The sequence below is a fragment of the Primulina tabacum genome, chromosome 8 (genome assembly GCF_025594145.1).
Source record: "Primulina tabacum isolate GXHZ01 chromosome 8, ASM2559414v2, whole genome shotgun sequence".
In the NCBI taxonomy this organism is placed as follows: domain Eukaryota; kingdom Viridiplantae; phylum Streptophyta; class Magnoliopsida; order Lamiales; family Gesneriaceae; genus Primulina; species Primulina tabacum.
The window spans coordinates 6,755,200-6,779,056 of record NC_134557.1 but is presented as its reverse complement, the minus strand read 5'-3'; the positions used below and the strand labels follow the sequence as shown (position 1 = coordinate 6,779,056).

At 35.2% G+C, this 23,857-nt stretch overlaps 4 protein-coding genes across 16 annotated transcripts; 3 read left to right on the top strand and 1 right to left on the bottom strand.

Moving 5' to 3' along the window:
- Window positions 1-746: 746 nt before the first annotated feature.
- LOC142553446 (uncharacterized) lies at window positions 747-4,740 on the bottom strand. The gene is made up of 4 exons (XM_075663711.1): window positions 4,371-4,740; window positions 2,839-2,942; window positions 1,166-1,295; window positions 747-1,073 (listed from the first exon to the last, which is right to left on the bottom strand). The coding sequence occupies exons 1-4, from the start codon at window positions 4,491-4,493 to the stop codon at window positions 1,035-1,037; spliced, it is 396 nt and encodes a 131-aa protein (XP_075519826.1). The 5' UTR covers window positions 4,494-4,740; the 3' UTR covers window positions 747-1,034.
- A 1,095-nt stretch (window positions 4,741-5,835) lies between these two features.
- Window positions 5,836-11,449, top strand: LOC142553445 (oxysterol-binding protein-related protein 3C-like). Its single transcript, XM_075663710.1, has 10 exons — window positions 5,836-6,111; window positions 7,158-7,251; window positions 8,011-8,127; window positions 8,215-8,287; window positions 8,401-8,519; window positions 8,756-8,877; window positions 8,972-9,148; window positions 9,663-9,807; window positions 10,217-10,395; window positions 11,016-11,449. The coding sequence occupies exons 1-10, from the start codon at window positions 6,011-6,013 to the stop codon at window positions 11,257-11,259; spliced, it is 1,371 nt and encodes a 456-aa protein (XP_075519825.1). The 5' UTR covers window positions 5,836-6,010; the 3' UTR covers window positions 11,260-11,449.
- A 1,100-nt stretch (window positions 11,450-12,549) lies between these two features.
- Window positions 12,550-17,865, top strand: LOC142553444 (telomere repeat-binding protein 5-like). 10 transcript variants are annotated; one of them, XM_075663707.1, is made up of 11 exons: window positions 12,550-12,967; window positions 14,018-14,139; window positions 14,519-14,616; window positions 14,717-15,512; window positions 15,596-15,802; window positions 15,873-15,935; window positions 16,032-16,111; window positions 16,205-16,449; window positions 16,541-16,858; window positions 17,176-17,239; window positions 17,453-17,865. In XM_075663707.1, exons 3-11 carry the CDS (start codon window positions 14,536-14,538, stop codon window positions 17,633-17,635), a joined length of 2,037 nt encoding a protein of 678 aa, XP_075519822.1. In that variant the 5' UTR covers window positions 12,550-12,967; window positions 14,018-14,139; window positions 14,519-14,535; the 3' UTR covers window positions 17,636-17,865. The 10 variants fall into 10 exon arrangements, with proteins under 10 accessions (XP_075519822.1, XP_075519821.1, XP_075519820.1 ...); XM_075663706.1 differs by lacking the exon at window positions 14,018-14,139 and adding an exon at window positions 13,166-13,216; XM_075663705.1 differs by lacking the exon at window positions 14,018-14,139 and adding an exon at window positions 13,166-13,231.
- Window positions 17,866-20,476: 2,611 nt separating this feature from the next.
- On the top strand, window positions 20,477-23,844 carry LOC142553442 (scarecrow-like protein 14). 4 transcript variants are annotated; one of them, XM_075663695.1, is made up of 3 exons: window positions 20,477-20,793; window positions 21,167-21,242; window positions 21,391-23,844. In XM_075663695.1, exon 3 carries the CDS (start codon window positions 21,405-21,407, stop codon window positions 23,640-23,642), a length of 2,238 nt encoding a protein of 745 aa, XP_075519810.1. In that variant the 5' UTR covers window positions 20,477-20,793; window positions 21,167-21,242; window positions 21,391-21,404; the 3' UTR covers window positions 23,643-23,844. The 4 variants fall into 4 exon arrangements, with proteins under 4 accessions (XP_075519810.1, XP_075519811.1, XP_075519812.1 ...); XM_075663696.1 differs by lacking the exon at window positions 21,167-21,242 and having other exon boundaries at window positions 20,477-20,787; XM_075663697.1 differs by lacking the exons at window positions 20,477-20,793; window positions 21,167-21,242 and adding an exon at window positions 20,799-20,914.
- The last annotated feature ends 13 nt before the right edge of the window (window positions 23,845-23,857 follow it).

Genomic DNA, 23,857 nt, shown 5'->3' with positions numbered 1-23,857 from the left:
ACGGGCATAAATCAAAGTGATAATTTGTTAAAGCCTATTATAACTCACTACAAAAGAAATGGAGATTTGTAACCGAATTAGAAAACGATACAAAATTAGTAATACCGATCGCTAAATTTATTTTCGTCACGTTTTATAATTAATATTATTTTTGTAGCTTGATTTTATTCTATTCATATATTGTAGACCAAATTTTTATTTAAGTATCTACGTTGAGACCTGATGTATTGTGTCGATCTCTAATTTGAGATTGAAATATGAATATGGTCACTTGTAAAGCCTAAATATTTTTAAAATTTTCACTAGCATTCCTCCACATCGCTCCAGAAATCTCTCCAAACCTAAAAAACTTGCCTTTCAACTCTTCCAACACCATCGACACTTGTCGGCCTCCAGTGTCGACCTCCTACTGTCGCCGCCGACTACAACAATGTCTTCCGTAGCTCTTCCATTATCTGATTAGAGGTAATTTTTTAAATTTTAAGATTTTTTTTTCTCCTCTTTGAGTTCTTTCTGGAGAAATCGACACACAAGTGCTTGTGATGAGTGACTGTTCACAAATTTTACAGATGACAATGATTTCACGTTTGAGTTACATTTTACTTTATTAAGGTACATAAAGGTAACACATACTTCACGTGAAGATAAATTGACGTATAAAAAGCAAAGCATGTGTCATTCAGGATAATTACCCATAAACAAGAGAGATATAATTACTTTATTGTGCTGGAAAATGACAGGTCTCATTCAAGATAATTGCTGCTGATTAAATAATTGTAGCTAGAAAAATATATTTAAAATAATGATACAACAAGAATAAAAAACCAAAATCTTGAAAAAAAAAAGGTTCAACTAACATGGAAGCTTAGTCTATCCTACATTTTCAGGCTAATAACGATCATTAATAAAGAATAACTGAAGCATATGTTTATTCAGATGAAATGGTGGTTCAACATGAAATTTTAATCGACCTATTACTATCTTGCAGAAGCGAGAGCAGAGCTACGATCCATGTCTTGGTCGAATAGAGCCAATCAAAAGTGTGCCAAACTGTATACTAAAATCCATGCTAGCTGTGATATAATCAGAAGATTAGATTGTGACAAAGTATGAACTAAGCATATCTAAGTATGAGCATTTGTAATGAGGAAATGGCTTAACATACCAGAAACAGAGATACGGAAGCAAAGAGCCCTTCCTGAAGAAGGGCTCCATGACCGCCAAATTCCTCTTCGTCAATTTTCAGTACAATAGCATAGTATGCATAGATGATCCCAGTGGATAATGCCACAAACCTGGATATCAAAATAGCAGCATAAATAGCTCAGGCAACTTTCTTTGTTTAAGAGACATGGAATGAAAACAAGTCATTAACGTAGAGTTAGTCCTGGCAAAATACTTTGGGAGTATATAATTATAACCTTGACCATAGTAACTAATTGCATTGGTATCTTAGAAGTAGCATAATGTGGAGGACTCCCATAGTCCAAGTGAGTTGAGTCCCCAAAATGATTACAAGACTACTAAAATTTCATTATTCTACAACTCAAATTACTAGTTGACACTCAGCATCCAAGTCCTCATCCAAAGAAAAGCTTAAACAACAGCAGTTTCCTTTATGCAAGGCTTTGCACGAACTCAGTGTCCCAGACACACAATTTAATCACTGCTCAATCATTATGCTATGATATTGTTATCATAGGATTTTATGAAGTGTCTTGTGATGTTATTGCTCTTTTCAGGACCAATGTCGTGTAGGAAATGACGATGGAAATAAATAAAGAAAAAGGTGTCCATGCAGGATGCTCCGTGAGAGGGTACATATCAGTTAAACAATATTTTAAGCAGCAACACACGTAAGAAGGAAGTCGACTAGACTTGACGCATGATGTAGTGGAACTCAGATTTATTTTATTTTATTACTTTGATATTTAGTCTTCTAATTAAACAAGTATGTTGCTTTATACCGTTAATGTTTCACAGTTAGAACATGAAGGGTTTTATGATTTTTGACAGATAACTCAAGAGACCTCTATTTTTGTTACTAGAAGTAAATATCCAGAGCCTACATTAATGTCGTCTAGGAAAGATGTATTTGAAAGAAATTATAGATGAAAATGAACTCAAAGGAATATCACGAGTCCAATCAACATTCCATCTTGACTTGATTTCTTGGAAATCCCAAGTATTGAGTTGTAAACTAGATTTCTGACACCATTTTTATATTTATGTTTTGATGTCTTCTTCTCAGTGGCACGATTATCACCATCTTCTTTCACCAATCTCTGGCTTTCTTCACTGCTTCTACCATGCAAGCTCCATTCCCTTTTCTTCACCTTTTGGCTGTAGCTTCTTTATACTCTTTTTTTTGGGGTTTTTCACGGCTTAGCCAATGATAAAATATTACTTGTATCATGATTAAAAATGTAGGTGGTTGAGTCAATAATTTTCTTTACGTTATTTATAGTTAGTTGGCAATATGATCAACTGTTTTACATTTTTTTAGAAGTTAGCCCAAGTATAAACAGACGCAAGGCAACGGTACCACCATGTAAATTTGTCTAGATCCCATATTAGAATCATCTCGGAAACACGTATTAAAGAAACGCTAAACTAGAATATTGACTGAAGAATAATAATATGGGAATTGTCACAAAGTTAAACAAGTGCAATGACTTTATTTGATTACCATCTGCCAATAATTATATGTCTAACATGACAAGAGCTTCACACTTCCAAAAACATAAATGTATCCACCACACTTTTAATCTAAAAAAGCTTCATGCATACAAAAGTAGCAACTATAATAATAATTAATGCTAAAGAGCAGTAACTTACAGGAGAAACCAGATGCCCCCAACTAAGGGAATCGCACCGCATAGCAATCCAAATATGAGGGCTAATGCTTGTCTAATCCAATGTAAAACATCAGCCAGTTGATCCTGTGACAGATAATTAATAACGTTACTTTGAATTAGATGGTAACACCTCAAGGACATAGGAATATTTTAAATTTTCTCAGTCAAAGTTGTTTATAAATATTATTATGGATATTCAAGCTTTCGGTTTATTCCAGAAACATAATTTCAATGCAAATGTCACCAGTATAACCCACAATAGCCTTTGAATACTCGGCTTTATGAAAGAAGCAATACATACCCACTAGTTATCGCCCTGGTTAAATATTCCAGTTAGAACTGAGAAATATCATTGCAATACTAGTTTGGGACATCCTTAAATCCCTAAAGCAATTTGCGTTCCTCCTACATACTATGAAAATAACAGAAGTAGATACGGAGACTAGAGCATGGCTTAGAACCTCAGTTGCTATCAGTTTAAACCTTGACAAAAGTTTCCTTACATCGACCGTAGAAAACAAAATTTGAGATTCGATGATATACAATTTACCCAAAAGAGAGGGCCTGTCTTCTGTTTCTCTCACCTATTCTAAGATATCAAAATCTTCGGTCTTCCAACTGCACACCCCAAACAAATTTCCGTGCAGATGAATTCAACTACTAGGGGTGGTTCAAATGAACAAACAAGGAGGCTTACAAATTTCTCGTCACAACAAATAAATGGAAAAAAGACACCGGCTCATTATTCTCAATGCCATTCAATAACACCTTCTACCCCCATCTTCCCTATAAAATGGTGTGCCATTCCTTATCCTTGCATTAGAGATCTGTGCTAGTTTCATTTTCCAAAAAGCAGTAGAAGTTTGTACTAGTTTAACTTCATTATTTCCAACATATGAAATATGCAATAATTTCTCACTGTGTGTGTCTATAAAAGCCAGAAAATTGATGAAAAACGCCTCCACTGTTTGAAGTTTCCCTCTCCCTTTCCACTGTAAAGTGCATTTTGTAACAATGTAGAAAATAAATCCATTCTAGTCCAAAAAAAATGTCACTCTAAATTTAAGAAATACATAGATATTTTTCTTCCAAGAAGTAAACTAGTATGTACTAATTACTATAGTTCACTAAATACCTTAAACACAACAATCAACCTCACACATCCTAGCCAACATAGTAACATTTTGTTAAACCATGTTTTGCAGTTAGTGCTAATTAATTCTTCAATATCCAGATCAATAAATTTTCGAGGTCCCAACACCGATCTCAATCTAGGTACCTCCTTCGAGTAAATACATGTAATTCTAAATAGCATGATCAACAAAATTTATCATCCATGTCTTCTGGATTTCTCACCTTAAAATATCAACAATTATCGCCAAAAAAAAACCAAGAATCACGGCAAAAAAACAACTTTTTTCTTTCCTGGTTTGACAAAATGTACGTAATAAAGCCTAGGAAAACATCAACAACAATAAATAGATATAAAAGAAAAAGAAGAGATTATGAAACCTTATCCCAAGAAGCATCAGGATCCAACAGCTTCGTTATATTAAACGCCGATATGTGATCGTTCTGATGCAGAAGCTGCGATTCCTGTTGAATATTTAATTTCGCCGATTTCCTTTGCTTCATCTTTGGTGTAAATAGATAAAATTAAAATCCAGTAAACTCCCAAAAATAACTCAAATGTGGAAAAAAAGTCTTGTTCGATGAATTCGAACCCCAGAGCAGATTTGTGAACTTGAAAATTGAGAAGGGGAACAATACGCCGCAGTGAATCACAAATAGCTGGAAACGAAGGAATTAGAGACCTAAAGAGATTTGGATTCTATTGGAGAAACAATCTCACCAAGTTTAGGTTTTGTGATTTATTTATTTATTAGTTGTCAAAATTTTGGATTCTATTATTCCCTCTGGCTTTTAGCAAGCGATTCTACATATATATTAAAAAAATTGGAATTAAAATAACTATTTTGAGAAAAATTTAGATATTAATAGATATATGTATGGATGCATGCATGTATTTAAGAGTAAATCTCTTGCGAGACGATCTCACGAATTTTTATATATGAGATTGGTCAATCCTACCGATATTCACAATAAAAAATAACATCATTAGCATAAAAAGTAATACTTTTTCATGTACGACCCAAATAAGAGATCCGTCTCACAACATACGACCCGTGAGATCGTCTCACACAAATTTTTGTCTATATTTAATGTATCATCGAGATGACAATGCATCGAGTTTAAATCCGATCTTATATTAAAATCATCTTAATTGAGATGGGTATAAACCCGACCAACGGATCTAGAAGCTGGTTCCGAGCAAGCAACAATTTTTCAATATCTTGTTATTAACTTATTATTAAAATACTGTTGTGTTGAATATGCTTTTGATTAACGTATTAATTTTTGAATTTTTTGTGCATCTAGTAGTTATAAAAATATGTATAATGTTTAACTTGTTTGTAGGTACAAATCAGATTGGACTCACTTCGATGTTGATACAACTCGTCTAGATGTGTTCTCGCCATATATTGGTATCATTTTTTAATTTATAGTAGGTATTTAAAAATATATATTTAATCTCTATTTTAATAATATATTCGAGTAATTCATTAATTTTTTCATAGACTATATGATTATTAGTAGCTAATAATTGTGTGGAAGCTGAATAAATTTTAATAAATAAAATCAATGTGACCATTATATTATATTTTTAAAGAAAAAGTCAGATTTCATTGAAGCAGTATTTAACCGGACGACCACCGAACCTGCGTCGTAATGTGGAGACGTCATCTATTTGTTTTCAACGGTTGGATTTTAGGCGTGTAGTACACGTACGATCAATAGGAAATCAATGTCCCATTATAGGACAAGAACCGCCAACTAGATTTGATATTTCAACCCATTTTTACCCCTGATGATTCATATAATATAAGAATTGCCACACGAGTTGATTTTTATAATGATCATCTTGAATTGGCGAAGTCTCCTTCGTGCAGATCGCTGGGTCAATTTAGGGTTGAAAATTCCAATTTTCTCAGTTTCTCGGACTCTTCATTGATTGGATTGAGGATTTCGGATTCGTTCGTGGATTTTCGATTTTTTATAAGGAGGTTGTTTTGTAATTCCGGTGTAAGGAAATGGGTAGTCCGAAGAAAGATGAAAGCAAGGGGGGGTTCTTCTCGGCGATGACGTCCGGATTGTCGATGTTCAGCAACGCCATGCATAGATCTGTTAACGGGTAAATGAACATACTGTAATTTTTAAGGTTTACGGAACGGAAAGTTATATTTCTGTGTTCACAATCTCAATTTGATTTCCAGAAATCTGGTGGTGGATATATTCCGGCTGAATTCCCGGCTGATATATGTTCACCTGTGGATTCAGATTATCTAAGCTAGAATTTTGAATTTGCTGCAATGATACGCGTGCACTGGAGCTCATTATTTCCCAATCGATTTGATTATTGACGAGCTTTTACTCGCTTTTAAATTTTCCTGCTTATTTGTTAGCCTCTATAGATGTTCTAGTGGCAAATCTCCGAGAAAAGGGACGTACTAGTGATGATTTCATGTATATAACCCTTGCTCTGTTTCTTATTATTTGAAAAATATTGAGGGTGGGAATGAGATTTTCTTTTTAAGTATTATATTTTGGTCCATGATTTAGTTTCCTCATTTTTTTAGCAAATCGTTTGCTCGCTTTGGGAACGAATGAAGAAGATGATATAGCTAGTGAACTGTACTTTTAACGTTTTGACAATATATAGGAGAATGGGATGAAAAGGTAACTTGTTGCGTCCCGACTTGAATTTTTGGTTTGGCAATGTAATACATTGGATCTTATTTTTTTTGTGATACAAGTAACTGATGAATCAATCACATGGGAAACACGGTTTGATGAAAGCATTAGAAAATCTAGAATATGTCATGTGTAAACAGTTGAAATTAATGTTGGTCTTGATTTTACAATGGTGGAGCAAGAGATCTGGATTTCCATTTTTGGAGATGCAAGAGTCAATATTGAGCTTTCATTGCCTAAAAATTTGGTTCCCTTAGAGTTGGCTCAAGTATATAATAAGCGGCTTTGCTCTATACTTGACTATGCTAATGTGCACACCTTTAATTCATTAATGCGCACACACAGATGCACTAATGTTCATCATGTTCATCTTGATAAAGATGATCAAGGAATGAGACCTTTCTGTTTCATGAATAGATTCTTCCATCTTTCCAATGCATGAAAATTTTTATATTTTTATCTGAGAAACACATTACCTGTTGCTAGATTGTTAGGGTATGAAGGGGTTGAAGTTATAAATCCTGAAGGAGGCAAAGAAGATGCAGAAGAGGAAGCACAGAGAGGAAGATGGAAGAAAGAGGTGAGTTGTCTAGTGGCTATATTAATTTTAAATGAGGATCTTGATGACAGTTTATGGATTTATATTCATGATCTTGCAATTAACGTAATGAATTAGGTTGTTGTATTGTCAGCAGACACTTTGAAAAGACTAATTAACTGTTTCTGCTGAGATTGAAATTTGAATTAGTTGGACATTGGTAAAAATTTTGAATCAAAGGAAAATTTGGTTTGATTTTAACCAAGATTGATCTGTGCATGACAAATTGCAAATTATGACCCTCAATCGATCAGTTAGACATGTTGGCAATTTTGTTAGGAGTTTTTTGACATTGATGTAATTTTTCCTAATAATACCTATCACCTTAGGCATGTATAAGTTTTTGTTGGGGACGTTTATGCAGTTGGAAACAGCGATGTCTCCATAAACCTATTTAAATGGGTGGTGGCTACGCAAAACTCCACAATTCACATATACTTGGGATTATACCAGTACTATTTCTGGATGGCAATGCTGACTGGTAACACCATGCACTAAACATTTGTTAGGGTGAGGAGTGCTAAAACCATTTTACATGTTTGAAGCACTTTTCTCTACTTTATAACGCACAACGGCTCCGGCTCCCGAGCAGGAGCCTACATGTCTAATTTTTATTAATTATGTTGGAGGGGGTTCCCTTTTTATTCATGCTTATGAGACTTCAAGTTGTGTTGTAAGTTATTGTTTCTTTTCTGCGTGTGTGTGGATGTATGTACTGATAGATCTATTAATTCCTTAAAGGAACGCGACGGTTACTGGAAGATGATGCAAAAATACATTGGTGCAGATGTTACATCGATGGTGACCCTCCCTGTTCTTATATTTGAGCCAATGACAATGATTCAGAAAGTGGCAGAGGTACATGCATATTCATCGAATACTATGCTGGTTCTTTAATAGTGTCATTTCATGCAAAGTAATGCTTACTATACCATTATCATACAGTTAATGGAATATTCACACCTTTTAGATCAAGCAGATGAATGTGAAGATCCATACTTGCGGTTGGTGTATGCATGTGCGTTTTTCTTACATTTAGTAGTACAACTGATCAATACTTTTATGCACATTAATTTTGATACTGGAGATCCAATTAAAATACATTAAAGGAACTTCTCTTATTTGATGCAGCATCATGGGCAGTTTCTGTTTATTTTGCCTATCAGCGCACCTGGAAGCCTTTCAATCCAATTCTTGGCGAGACATATGAAATGGTTAACCATGGTGGAATTTCGTTCATCTCCGAGCAGGTGAGGCTAGACTTGTGAGCGATAATCTGATTGAGCCTCATGTCTTGAATTTTCAGCATGATGTGCCCCTTAGACTTGTGCATCGTAATCTGGTTGAGCCTCATGATTGAATTCTCAGCATGATGTGCATCAGTGGTTGAATCTTGAAACACCGGATTTACCATGATGAAGTCGACGTTGTTCTGTTGGTTTATTTGGATTCTTTTATTTGATATCGATGTTTTAACATTATGCAGATCAGCCATCATCCTCCTATGAGTGCTGGGCACGCTGAAAATGAACACTTCACATATGATGTGACATCTAAGTTAAAAACTAAATTTTTAGGGAACTCTCTTGATATCTATCCTGTTGGAAGGTAAGTTTGTGTCTTGATTTTTGACTAGTTAGGACGTTTTCATTTATTAATTTTGTGATGACGTTTTAGGCATCCTCATGTTTCTCTAATGCAGAACACGTGTAACTCTCAAGCGCGATGGTGTTATCTTAGATTTGGTTCCTCCTCCAACCAAAGTCAACAATTTGATCTTTGGACGAACATGGGTGGATTCACCTGGAGAAATGGTCATGACAAACTTGACCACTGGGGACAAAGTCGTACTCTATTTTCAACCCTGTGGTTGGTTTGGGTATGTTGCTTTATATATAATCTTTGATCTTTTTTTACTTTAGAGTTAGCATTTAGGGTTCAAGAAACACTTTTATCGATGTGTTTGGTGCGAATGAAAGTGACAAGCCGTTGAAGATTTTCAGATTGCTTTGGCTATAGGCTATAACATTGTCTAATGGCAAATCTTTCAGATGGATTTTAGGAATGTGGAAACTTCTGAAAGTTGTGTTTTTTAGAAGATGAGCAATACCGAATGTCATTACAAACTAAAATCATATTCCCTGTAACTTCAGAATGCTCCCTTCCCCTTTTCATCATCAAAATGATTTTTGTTAGAAAATTTGAAAATGTTTTGAATATTTCTCCCGATAATAGGAAACAACAATTTATAGCTTTGTTTGAATCGTTCTCTGAAATGTAATGATCCAATGTTTCTATGTAGTTAATGTTGTTTTCATGGTTAATTTTATGTGTATAGATTTTTTAATCTCTCTTCGGTCTGCTTCTGATGCTAGCTAACCATTTTTTTGTAGGGCTAATCGATATGAGGTAGATGGATACGTATATAATGCTGACGAGGAACCAAAAATTTTGATGACCGGGAAATGGAGCGAGTCGATGAGTTATCAACCGTGTGATTTGGAAGGAGAACCTCTTCCTGGCACAGAACTGAAAGAGGTTAACTTCATGATTTTCTCTTATTCCTTTTTCATATTATTGTATGTTACAATGTGAAAAGGAGAATTATGACCTGTTATATGAAACTATCATCAAATAAGGGCTAGAGTCTGTGTTGCATGCTATTATATGATTTCTTTTGTATGGATTGTTTTTTCCTTGGGGACACATTGTTTGAATTTAGTGGGTAAGATAAAATGTTGGAATATTTGTTGTAGCATTGTCATCCCTTCGGATTTGCTGATGTAATATGATGTTTATTAAAGTTATTTTTATCCGTAAGTTCATACTGTAGCTTACTGGTGGATCAAGTTTTCTGCCTTTATGAATTGCCTTTGCTTTGCGAAACAATAACCTATTCTGTATTATGGCCTGACTGGTTGATAGCTAAGAAGACATGCTTGTGCAGGTTTGGCATCTTGCAGAAACTCCAGCAAATGACAAATTTCAGTACACCCACTTCGCACATAAAATAAACAGTTTTGATACTGCTCCCAAGAAGTTGTTGGCATCAGATTCTCGGTTACGTCCTGACAGATGGGCACTTGAGAAAGGTGACCTCTCCAAGGCCGGTGCAGAGAAGAGCAGGTCCATTCCTCATCCAATGGATATACTGCCTTATTTCTTTGTTGCCTTTTTGCTTGTGAACTTGTCGATCGCTATAAAAAATTATCAATAGAGGATAGGATAGGCTATGCGTCTAGTCAATATTAAGTGAAGTGAGTTACACTAGTGCTTGATGTTCATTGGAGTTCACGTTTTAATTTCACATTCAACCCTTTGTTAAAACAATGAGTATGCTCCTAGGTGTTACTCGGTGCAAAATTGTCCACCACAACACAGTTTTGTGGTTAGACTGATAAATTGGCAGCCCCTATATAATATACAGGCCACTTGGTACAAGACCATGTTTTACAAGCTTTTATCGACAATTGACAGGTCACTTTTGTTCATGTGATTGATTTACATATTCCGTTTATTTGTATTTTAATGTAATTTTAAATATCGTCCTTCGGTTTTTCCACTTCTTCGCATGGATCCTTTCATCATTTTTGATCATCTACACTCAACGAATCTAGGTTTTTCAGATTTTGTTCTTTCATCACTTGGAAAAATGAATGTTATCCTTTATGATACAACTTTGGTCAGTGGTAACCGTTTCTTTGAATTTTGTCATCTCTGAATATTCTTGCAATACATCTGTTCAGTTTGGAAGAGCAACAGAGAGCTGAAAAAAGAAACCGGGAAGCAAAAGGTGACATATTCACACCGAAATGGTTTGATCAAACGGACGAAGTTACACCGACACCCTGGGGAGACCTTGAGGTATACCGTTACAATGGCAAGTACACTGAGCACCGGAATGCTATTGAGAAATCAATTGCCGTCGACACAAGTGATGTCCAGTCGACAGAATTTAATCCATGGCAGTATGCCGATTTATCCGAATGAAGTACTTATTTTCTTTTGTTAAAGATGCAGTTGGTTTTACTTATGCCTGATGATTTGGTCTATGTTGGTGGGCTTGTAATTTTATGTCATAATTTTGGAGCCTTTGGTTAGGTTTGTGTTAAGTAACTGTACTTTATCGTATTTCGTTTCTCGTTTCAGATGTTCGTGTCATATTGAGTGGTTTTCTAAAGTGCCAAACACCAGCAGATTTTCTCTCTATTGAATTTAGCTCAATTGGTCGGTGGAATTAAAATACTGTTATATCATATAAAATAAAAATATAATATAACAAATGAAGTTTCCAGTTGAACCCAATAAAAGCCACGTCGGCTGATCTTTCGTATGACGTGGCACTTGATGTCGAACTGTCAATACGTGGAGAGTTTGCTTTGACTTCACATATTAAATGACCATATTAACCCTCCTGAAAATAAATGGTTTTAAATTATTGATGTTAGATCTCATGTGCCCAATCTTTGCTAGTCAGCCGAAACATGTGTAGTGTTACGTTTGTGCGATAAGCTTATTATTAATAATTAAGATATAGTTAGTTGTATTTTAAAGCTACATTTATATTATAAAATTTGAAATATAATAAATTTTAGATAAATTAGAGATATATTGAAATCACAGATAATTTATAATTTATGTGATATTTATAAAGTGATCGTATTTTTGTTAAAGAATTGAAATGGCACTTTTGAACAATTAAAGTGAGATAAAAGAAAGAATGGGAAGAATGTGGATCTCGATCAAAACCGCCACGGGCCGTTCATTTGTCTCATTGGAATATTCTTAAATTCCTTAATTTATCCTATTAATTTATGTTATTTTATCTAGGAATAGAAATTGTCTAACTTTTATTTATCACCACATTTTCTTTTTTACTCTATGGTCCATATTATGATCGACTCAAGAAACCAGTACCAAACAGTTAATAATATTATTAATTTTAAAAATGAAATATTTATAACTATAGTTGTGATAGTTAAAGAACGTACACGCGTTGTATTTATATAATTTTTATGCTTTTTAAAAATAGATTTTAATACATAAAAATGTGAGATGATATGAGAATTTTTTTAAAATAAATTGTGGATAATACATTCTGATGAAGGCATCAGCTGAGATGATAATACATAAAACTATTTTATTTGTAAATATTTGTTTCAAACTCTGATGTTTCAATGATAAATTCTTGAAGATTTTCGAAGTATTTATGGCAAGCTATTTAGTTTATGTCCGTTGGAAGCACTTACTTGTGTTTTATGGTTTTGGGTATGGAGAATTTATCTGCTAAGTTTGAGTAAAACCGGAGATACTTGTTGGCTAAGCATGATTTTGGTGAGTTTTAAGCCAAAGCTTTTGCAAATACAAACCTCCTCGCAACTCGGATTTCCAACCAACCTTAAAAGTTTACTAAAATTCCCTCGCTTGCCTTGGTGACCCAACGTTCTTCTCGGTTGTGTAAAGGAGACAAGGCCACGAGATTCTCATCTCTCTCCACGTGGCACTATCCCAATTCGTATTTGTCCCACAAAAGAACAGGTCTTCAGGCAGTTTCTTTACCGCAACCCTTTGTAGCCAGTGAAGTTACCGATAGGCCCGGTGACAGGGGTCAATTATATAAGAGTTGGGGTTTAAGCAATGGTATGGGGTGTGGTTTTCACAGGGTTTTGGCCATATATCGTTCTCATGTCTCACAGAGGTAAGCAAAAAAAATTGGGGGTATAAAACAGAGGGAATTTATTTCTGGGGCTTTTCAGGAGTTTTTTTTCTCTCTTTAGATTGCGAAATGGGCTAGAGTTTTTGGGTCATACGAATGGGAATTTTGGATTCTTTTGTTGTTTAGATTAGTAATCTGGGGAAAAAGTTTGATCTTGCATCTTTGTGGGTATGATTTCAGGGAAATCCTGAAGGGTTTTGTTTTCTGAAGGAAAATTTGCCGGAATCTATGGTTGGTTCTTTGAATGCTGAGATGATCTAATTCTGTGGTCCTTTGATCTGTATTTTGGTAAAGTTGACGACTTTGGTTCAAAAGTGAAAATCTTTCGAGAGTGAGAGAAAGTTATAACTTATTTGGTTTATTATTTTTCGATGATCCATGTTTTGAATTTCATCTTTCACGTTCGATCTGGGATTTTTTCATGCAAAGTGTCTTTTATCTTGGTTTAGATGATAAGGTGCCGAAATCTCGAAGGATGGTTAAGATCCATCAATAACAAGTTACTGACACTATTATAAAATAAATAGTTGGTTTGGGCTCATCTTTGAAGCATTTGCTCGCTTGATAATTCTTGAAAATTCGCTGATATATGAAATAATCGTGCATTTGTGGTTTAAGATGATGTTTCAAAAATTCTTTTTACCGTGGTTTTCTTAGGGCTTTTTTCTATTTATTGTCTGTCCTACAAAATGTATTTCCGCTCTATAGTTGACGATGCCTGAAGCCTAGTCGAGCGAGATAACCCTAGTCAGACGAGAAGAACCCTTTCCTGCCCGAGTCCTTCCAGGGCATCAATGGTGAAAAGAGTTAATGATTTAGTATTTAATATAAAAACAATGCTTTTTTATGCATCGTGTCTACTTTTTTGGATTATTAACTGCTGCGTTGGTGTGCAAAAGGTTTAAACCTTGAATGAATTTCATCATCTAAATTTATTATGATCTCGAGGGGTTAATTTACTTTCTGCATTTGCATATTTGCTATATTTTCTGAGGTCCTGATGTGTACTAATATTGAAATGGATTTCAATAGGTACACTGTTAGATTTGTGGGAAATTTCGAGCACTACTGTTTTGCAGTTATATCTCTTGTTGAAAATTTCTGGGCGTTTTTCATCGATCCTGACGTTATTCAGCCCTTGTAGTGTTCTCAATGTGGGTCATCCTTATTCAAACATAAGCTTTACGAGAAATCCAAGAAACAATATTTGTTTACGCAAGACTCCATGCTGATGCAACCGACCTAATCTCGCTCTATTTTCAGTGAATTTTAGATGTCAAAATTTAATTCACTTTCTTACCCACATTTTTTTAGATTTCCCTTTTATTATTAGATGTCAAAAGTTAATCCACCCATGTCGCTTCTGTTGGTCATTTCCGAGTTATACGACACAAATTTACGCAAGAAACAAATTTTCGTATTGACACGCAATGATCTCGTTGCTGATGATGATCTGTTGGCAGGTTTATTGTAATTTGCAGTACTTCAACAATATTACAACTAACAACACTCCTTGTTTAATGGATTGTCCAGGCTATGGTTTTTGAGTTATGGTGTTGCAAAAGAGGTTAGAATATGGTTTTAATGGCTATCAGGTGCCTCCTATGCCTCGAGCTACCCGATCAATCAGAGTAATTTTTGCTGTTCTTGCTTTTATTATCATTTTCTTCCTATGTCTCATGGCTAATGGAAAATGGTTTATGTCCATTTATTCATCATCCCTTGTCTTAGAGGAGGCGCTCATTTGAGAGAAAAGCCAATGGCAGCCAAATGTGTGCATTTGATCTATTGGCTACTGTAGCTGGCAAGTTACTCTCTGAAGGGGAAAGTTCTTCTCCATCTGTGGATTCTTTTTCTCGAAAGGAGCAACTGGCACTTGTGCAAGATTCTGTTGGGAAACAAGAAAAGAACGAAGAGAAGCTGTTGGAAGGAAAGTCATGTGATCAAGATTGCTACGAGAGGAACTTTCTTTTCACTGATATTATCACAGAGAATCCCATTTCAGATTTCCAATCGAACAAACCTGAATATGCTCAAAAAGATGCAATCTCGAGGCCTAATTGCTCGGGAAAAGTTGATTCTGCTGAACATTTGGTTAACGATGATTGCAAGATGCGACTTGGAATTTTCACTCCTGCGAATCTTGACTCGTCTGGTTGTCGATTCTCTTCTAATAGTGGATTGGATGATGAAAGTAGGAAAGCTAGGAATTTCCCAGTAACAAATCAGGCTGATATGCTTGATTCGCAGCATCTACCCCCCAGATTAGTTAGTTCAGTTGATAGTGTAAAGTTTCACTTGTGCAGAGACCACTCTCCCAGTGGTTCTGTCCCTGTTATTCGGGAAAATGTAAAGTTAGTTACTAGAGATGATGACGAAAATTCTTCTGCGTGCACTGAAACAAGCACCAGAATTAAAAAGTTTAGGCCAGCACTTCGTGTCAGCAACATTGAAGGTCGAAAGTTACTGACATCTAAACCTTGTGAAGTAGCACCAAATGTGAAGAATGATGACCGATATAGTGCTGGTGAGCTGCTTCTATATCATTTCGTTATTTTATATGGTGATAATGATTGTACGGCATATTAAATTGGTGTATCATGCCTACAGTTACGGAAAGATGCAATTATATTAACCGGAAGAGAATTATTAAACACCAAAGATCCTTAAGGGATTATCCTTTCAAGAAGAGGAAGTTTTATGACTTTAACTTGGCGTCTAATTCTGATGAAGACATCAGCTGTGATAGAATGTGTGCCGTTCCTGACAATGGCACAAATAATAGTGCATTGGGTTCTCGTCCAAATCTTCGAAGGGGTAAATATTTACTTGTGGATTATGCTTGGATGTGATTGGCGATAGATTAATTAATCAATGCTATATGCAGTGATCAAAACTCCAACTTTCTCATCCAGCGAACGTGCATCTTTTCTCTCTCAGAACCCCCAAGGTAAGAGAACTTTTCATGGAGTAAATTGATTTTTTTTCCTCGGCCCGGGCCTCGTATTTGAAGATGTTCTCATTTGGAATGTCTCATTTGACTCAGTGAAACTTAAGATCAAATCATTTAGGGTCCCAGATCTATTTATTGAAATACCAGAAAAGGCAACCATTGGTTCCCTTAAGGTATTTGAACTTCAAGTCATGGACTCTTCTAGCTGATTGTTTTGGTTACAAGAAGCTTGTTGGTTTATTTTCGGCTTTAATAATATCCTGCAGAAAACGGTTATGAAGGCAGTGAATGCAATATTAGGCGGCGGGCTACAAGTTGGAGTGCTTCTTCAGGGTAAGAAGATTCGAGATGATACCAAAACTTTATCGCAGACCGGAATTTCTCATGATAACAAGATGGATACATTGGGTTTTACTCTTGAGCCAAACCACTCCTTTGCCCCATCATCACAGCTATGTCCGGACGATCATCCATGCCAACTTCTGCATAACAATCCTCAACCACTGGCAAGGTATTCTTTCCAGTATACGAGGATTCTTGAAGATTATATTTCTGCATCTGTCTCGTCTTTTGTCTCACAGTTTAACTTGGTGCACTTCCAGGTACCCTTCGAGTCCCAATCTCCCTCGAAGTGCTATCCAAAGAGGGAATCTTGATACCCCACCAGGTCTCTCAGGAAATAATTTCAATAGTCTAGAAGAAAGTGATCATGATTCGGTCCCTGATTCGTCATTAAAGATACCTGGTGCACAATCAAAAGCACTTGTTCCTGTACCTTCGATGGAACCAGATGCATTGGCCGTGATTCCTCTGAGGAAATGTAAGAGGTCTGATTCTGCACACCGCCGTATCCGCAGACCTTTCACTGTTTCTGAAGTAGAAGCTCTAGTTCATGCTGTTGAGAAACTTGGAACGGGACGGTATGTCTGGTGAAACTCTGTGCTAAAACTATATGATAAAGGGTATGGTGATATATGCTTGCTGAAACCTATGGGAATCATTAGATGATGATAATTTCACCTAATGCATCAATTTTCTGGCTTCCGTGATTATATTGTTTGTCGGGGGGCCATACTCGTCCCAGACTTGCATGTAGTGGCTTCTTATGTGACGCAAGGATTGAGTTATTGAACTTGTTTTATAGTTTAAAAGATTTTGAGTTGCGCATCGGTTATGTCTTTAAGAAATATAGTGATTCGATTACATATGTTCACTCATTAATGTAATCTTACGGCAGATGGCGGGATGTTAAGCTGAGAGCGTTTGATACTGCTAAACATAGAACATACGTAGATTTGAAGGTACGAATATCGAATCTGCAACAGTTTCTTCTTATATGTATGTCTCTCGTTCTTCTGTGGCTTTTGACGCATTTCTTGGTTGCTAGCCATGCAAGAAATACCCGGAAATCATATTTTATGCAACGGTCCCGTATAAAAACACATATTTACCGTTTGAATTCTCAAGTGCTCATATTCTGCAGTGAATTCTGAATAACTGCTCTTGTATTTCAGGACAAGTGGAAAACATTGGTTCACACAGCGAGAATTTCACCCCAACAAAGGCGAGGCGAGCCTGTGCCACAGGAACTCCTGGATCGAGTCTTGACTGCACACACTTACTGGTCGCAGCAGCACCTAAAATCAAGCTCCATCCTGACATTCTTCTCTGAAAATAGTCGCTGTACAAACCCCTAATCATACTGGGAAAGGTCAAATTAGTGGTTGTAACTTATAGATATAGTCTCACTAGGTAAATATATTGTGACAAAAGGGCAGTCATTTGTTAGTTTTTATGTAATATTTGTGTTTAATTTGGCTTGATATGTATTTGAAATAAGTGGCTCCAGGCTGCTTCCTCAATTCTTTGGATCTAGAACTTTTCTATTTAATTCAAGTATTTTTAAACCAATGATTTGTTTGATTGATTTGATGTACATATACGTGTCTGAGACAGAGAAAAAAATTTTATTGAGTCGAACTAAAAAAATTACATGCACATGATTCTCGATAAAAAAAAATATTAAAATTGTCAGAATCTCAAGTACACTGACTAAAATTGAAATTTATAACATGATTGACTAAAATCCAAGAAAATATACATGATAAAAAAATTTCCCAAAAAAATTGTTACAAAATAGAAAGAAGGATAAAAGAAAGAAAAAGGCAAATTCAAATACTTGTGTTCTGGTTAAAAATAAATTAATTTTATTATTATTTTAAATTCGAATTTTAGTTGCACTGTCGATAAAAATTAATAAAAGACATTTTCTTAAATAGACTCAAAACAATCACTATAATCAATTTTAATTTTTAGTTAAATTAATTTATCAAAATAATCTTTTTATCATATCAAATTACAAAAATATATCATATCTTTTTAACCATATTCATCATAAATGGAACACGAGTCGAGCTTAATGGGAGTGATTATTAATCTTGGAGTCAGTTCAAATTTGACTTTTCCACAACCCTAATTCCAAACATTAATCCAAGCCTAAGCCTAGTTAGGACCTTTTGGTGCGTGGGATTTTTCTGTTGACTCGGAAATATTAAATTTAACGTGGTCCGAAGGCAAACCATGTGGTAAGAAGATACGTTTGCTTTAAAAAAGGGAAAAAAAAAAAAAAGATATGTTTGCTTGATAAAAAAAACTTATTTATTTTATTTTTTTATTTTTTCTTATATAGATTTTAATGTGTTATAATATATATGATTTATTTTTACTATATGAATCATTTAGAAAAATATTGTTTTTAAATAATCAATATTTGATAGATTTAGTAGGTTCCGATAAAAAAAGACCAAAACAGAAAAAAAAAAAATAAAGTTATTAAATAAAAACTAAATATTGAAAGTTATATGACTAATACAGAAAATAGATCAACTCACGTGACCGAAATTATTTTTTTTCCTAATTTTGTATGTCCTTTTTCTTGAAAAAACTTGGGACTATTAAGTAATGCAAGACATACAAAATCTGTGTATTTTACCCATTGTGAGAATTTTGTAAAATAACATTGATCAAACTTTGGTTTTGAAAATAAATATCTTCAATTATATTTGAGTACACAAAAAATACATTTGAGAGAGTTATATTTCAGAAACGAAATTCGAACAATATTATTTTCATAACTATCCATGCAGTAGATATATGATTTTGTACATATGGATTTATTTGACCATATAGAGTTGATCCAATGATTATAAATATGTCATTTTTGTTACGTGAGAAAATGTTTTTGATACTGTTTGTCCGCGTCTGTTTAAAATGTACGTGTATGGAGCAAGTGTAAAAATAAAAGGAACCTGAAATTGTTTCATGAAAGTTTCAAGGCAGCCGGACTTTCAGTGGAAGAAAATTTGAATAAAATTCAATGTAATGATTATGACTCAGATGATCAATTGGAAAAATTCATATTCTTTGGATCCTTTGCTGCTTTGGTACAAATTATTATTCACGTGTTTAGACAAGTCCACATGAATATAAATATATATTCTTGGAATCTTTGTCTGATTACTATTAAAACAGGAGACCGATTTCATCTTCTCTGTGTCGGAAGTATAAATATTTCCAAATAATTTGTATCTTTGAAAATATTATTCCTATTTTAATGACGAAAATAACTATTTCATCTACGAATGATAATCAAATCATATATTGATTAAAATATTTGTATACATGTTCTTATTTCGATATATGGTTAACAAGAAATACATATCGAAATAAGAATACTTATAGAAATATTTTGATCAATATGTGATTTGATTATCTATGTATATATAGATACAGTCGCAAATAAATTTTGTCCCAAAAATTAATATGGTCAAGAGGCCGCACCACAACACACCAGGTCGGGCCGAGCCGGCCGGCCGCGCATGTGTGTTTCACCGAGGCACAGCCAATCAGCGTCTTCCTCCTCCTAAAAACTTCTAGTATCCCTAGTTGTCCCAAACATTTAGCTCAAACTTTTAGCTAATAAAAAAGATTATTTTTGACACGTTTTTAAATATGAGACAACTCTCACTTTATTTCATTCACTTCTTACTATTTATCCAACACAATACAATAGGATAATTTCTACTATGATGGATTAGACCTTGGATATGTCGCATGTAAATTTCGATAATTTGTTTTGTTACTTTAAATTTAGCAGTAGATATATTTTACACATGTGATGCGTGTATTTTTATAAATTTAATGTAAATTATAATTTTATTTTTATATAAAATATATTGTGTTGATATAATATTTTATTTTATCAAAATTTTTCTCATGTTTTTTCTTATAATAATACTGTATAAATATAATATGTTTTTAAAATCTTCGAATATTAAAAACTAATATGGTGAAAATTGAAAAAAAAAAAACAATTTAAATATTGAAAGTGGTTATTTATATAAAGATATTTTCATATAAAAATGAATCAATTATGCTATATTATTTCTTTACCGAAAATAGATAATAGATTATGCTTGAGAATTATTTTCTCCTGGGTTTGAAAAGGTTGCAAAGTCAACATCATGGCCAGGAACTGGATCGAAAAATGAAGATGATAAGATTTGACCGAATGATGTGAGAGTGGTTGGGTGCATCTATTCTCTCCTTCATCGAAGCTTCAACTTCACCTTGGAGAAAAAGCAAACATTTTTCTTTTTCTTTTTTATTAGGTTCTTGTTTATTTATTAATTCTATATAATCTCTGAGAGACATACTTTCACTACTTATTTCCTCCACTTTGCCAAACCTCCGCTTTGCCAAATAAATTCAGTCTGCATCGCACGCTGTACCCTACTGCAGATTTGTTAACTTTGCCCACCATCATTTATTTCATAAAAAAAAATCTAAGGTACGCGTTTAACTCCTGTTTTTGTTGTGGGTATGTCTCGGTTATATTGTTTACTTTTTTATGTAATTTTTATGAATACCTTTTTGAAGATTGTATTTGTTCATAATCTGTTACAACAGAAAAGTTGGTGAGCCGTGTTCTTTAATTTTATTTTCTTTTGGTTTTGTATTATCACACCTTGTGATTTGATTTTCCTGTGCTATCTTCTTTGTCAAAATGTCCAAATACGAGGGTTTTTTTTTTTATGGAAATGCGAGTTTTAAACATGTATTTTACGGTTTTTGTCAAGTTGGATTGTGTGCAAAGTGTGCGAGGTAATTTTCTTCTTGTGCTTTCGGGTTCTTCATAGAATTTTGGTGTTTTTTTGGGTAGAGTAAAGACTCTGTCTTGCGGGGTTGGTGTGGAAATAGTTCTTTTAGGAACTGCTTGGTGCGGAGGATAGACGGATGAATAACGTGAGTTCCATCTGATTTTTAGTTTGGAAGATTTTGAGAATTTCAATTTTACTTGATAAGCAGTTTGAGTTTCCTCCTCTTCTATTTGTCCTGTGAAACAAGTTACTTTAGTTTGACTCACTCAGGAATGATGTGTTATCTGAAATAGGAATTTCGGGGGTCATGGAATACCAATTCAGTGGACTAAACGACCCTATAAATGGATTGAAATTCGACGATGAAGATTTCTTATCCACTCGTGAGCAATCTGCACACTCAATCAATGAGCTTAAGCGTGAATCTCTGGACCTTGATGTCCTGGATATTCCTTTCCTTCCATTAAGCCCGAACTCTTTAAACTTCGTTCCATCATCAACTTCAAGCTATGATGCAGAGTCTCCAGACGATCAAAATTCAGATCCGGTTCTAAAATTCCTCAACCAAATACTGATAGAAGAGAACATGGAAGAAAAGCCGAGCATGTTTCATGATCCTCTAGCTCTACAGGCTACCGAGAAATCCCTGTATGAAATTCTTGGGCAAAAAGACCCTGTTGAGAACGTGGTTGATCAAATTTCGGATAGCCCTGAAAGCTTTTTCGGGAGTTCTGGTGAGAATACAAGCAGTAGTAATAGCGGTAGTTATTCCAATGATTCTCAATGGATTGTGGATCCCGGTGATTATAATTCGTCATTCGAACAGACTTATCTTCTTGATTTGTTATCCAATTCATCCAAGCAAGTCGGATCACAGCTCTCATATTCTGCGCTCTACGGTTTCAATGATAATGCAAACTTCCAGGCGAACCTTTCTGAAGGAACGGGTGTATTTCCGAGTATGATTAGCGATAGCGAGTCGATCTTGCAGTTCAAGATAGGACGTGAAGAAGCTAATAAGTTCCTACCGACTGAAAATCAGTTGATAATAGATTTGGAGCAATATGAGTTACCACAAAAAGCAGAAATCATCTCACTTGATTCTGTGGAAAAGGTAGAAGAAGACAAAACTTTGCAGTTGCATAATGGTTCGAGGGGACGCAAGCATCAGCATCGAGATGATAGTGATTCTGAAAATGTTGAGAGAAGCAGAAAACAACCAGCTAATTACAAAGAAGATGTTGAGTTGTCTGAGATGTTCGACAGAGTTCTGCTTTTCCGTGATGGTTGTTGCGATACCAATGCTAATTTTCCAAGTCCGGTGGACACAACAAGTCAACAAGCTCTTCTGCCAAATGGATCAACTGGTGGAAGAACTCGTGCAAAGAAAAATGAGAAAAAACGGGAAACAGTTGATTTGAGGACCCTTTTGATAAACTGTGCTCAGGCTGTGGCTTCTGATGATCGTAGGACAGCGTACGAGCAACTAAAACAGATCAAGAATCACTCTTCTAATACGGGTGATGTATATCAAAGGTTGGCTACTGTATTCGGCTCTGGACTCGAGGCACGCCTGGCAGGCACTGGGACCGAGCTGTATGCTTCCCTTGCTCGCAAGAAGATTACGGCTGTTGAGAAGTTAAAAGCCTATCAGGTTTATCTTGAAGCATCTCCATTCAAGAAAACATGCATTATCTTAGCAAATAAGATGATTGGATCGGTGGCATCAGAAGCAAATACACTGCACATCATAGATTTTGGCATTCTTTACGGTTTCCAGTGGCCTATTCTCATCCAACATCTGTCACAGAGACCTGGTGGGCCTCCTAAGTTGCGGATAACCGGAATTGAGCTTCCACAACCCGGTTTCAGACCGGAAGAACTAATAGAAGAGACGGGGTCCCGCTTGAAAAAGTATTGTGAACGTTTTGGAGTGCCGTTTGAGTACCAAGCCATAGCAATACAGAATTGGGAGGCGATCAAAATCGAAGACTTGAAAATTAGAAGTGGTGAGGTTCTTGCAGTGAACTGTCTGTTACGGTTCGGGACATTGCTTGATGAAACCGTGGTGGACAACAGTCCAAGGGATGCGGTTCTCAACTTGATTAGGGATTTGAAACCAAATATTTTTGTCAATGCCGTATCTAACGGATCATATAGTTCCCCATTTTTTGTCACACGTTTCAGGGAGGCTCTCTTCCATTATTCTGCTCTATTCGATATGTTTGACTCTACCTTACCTCGCGATAATCCAGAGAGAACAAATTTTGAACAATATTTTTCTGGCCGTGAAGTAATAAATGTCATTGCATGCGAGGGAGCAGAGAGGGTGGAGAGACCTGAGACGTACAAGCAGTGGCAAGTACGCCATTTAAGGGCTGGTTTCAAACCACTCCCCTTGAAACAAGAGATTATGAAGAAACTGAAGCATAAGGTTGCAGCGGGTTATCATAAAGATTTCCTGTGCGATGAAGATGGAAATTGGATGTTACAGGGATGGAAAGGCCGGATCATGTATGCGATATCGTGCTGGATCCCTGCCTAGAATTTCCAATAAAATTAAAGGTGAAAATCCTGGTTCTTTACTCTTTGGTAAGATGACGAGGGTGTTAGGACTTAATTAACCTGGCCTAGTTGTGTGTTTTTACTAGATTTTGTATTGTTCAAGTACTTCTTCGGATATTGATTGTGAATGTATCATTGAACTGGTGATTTTTTAATCTTAGTATACATTGTTTGATCTGACAGTTTGATGTATTG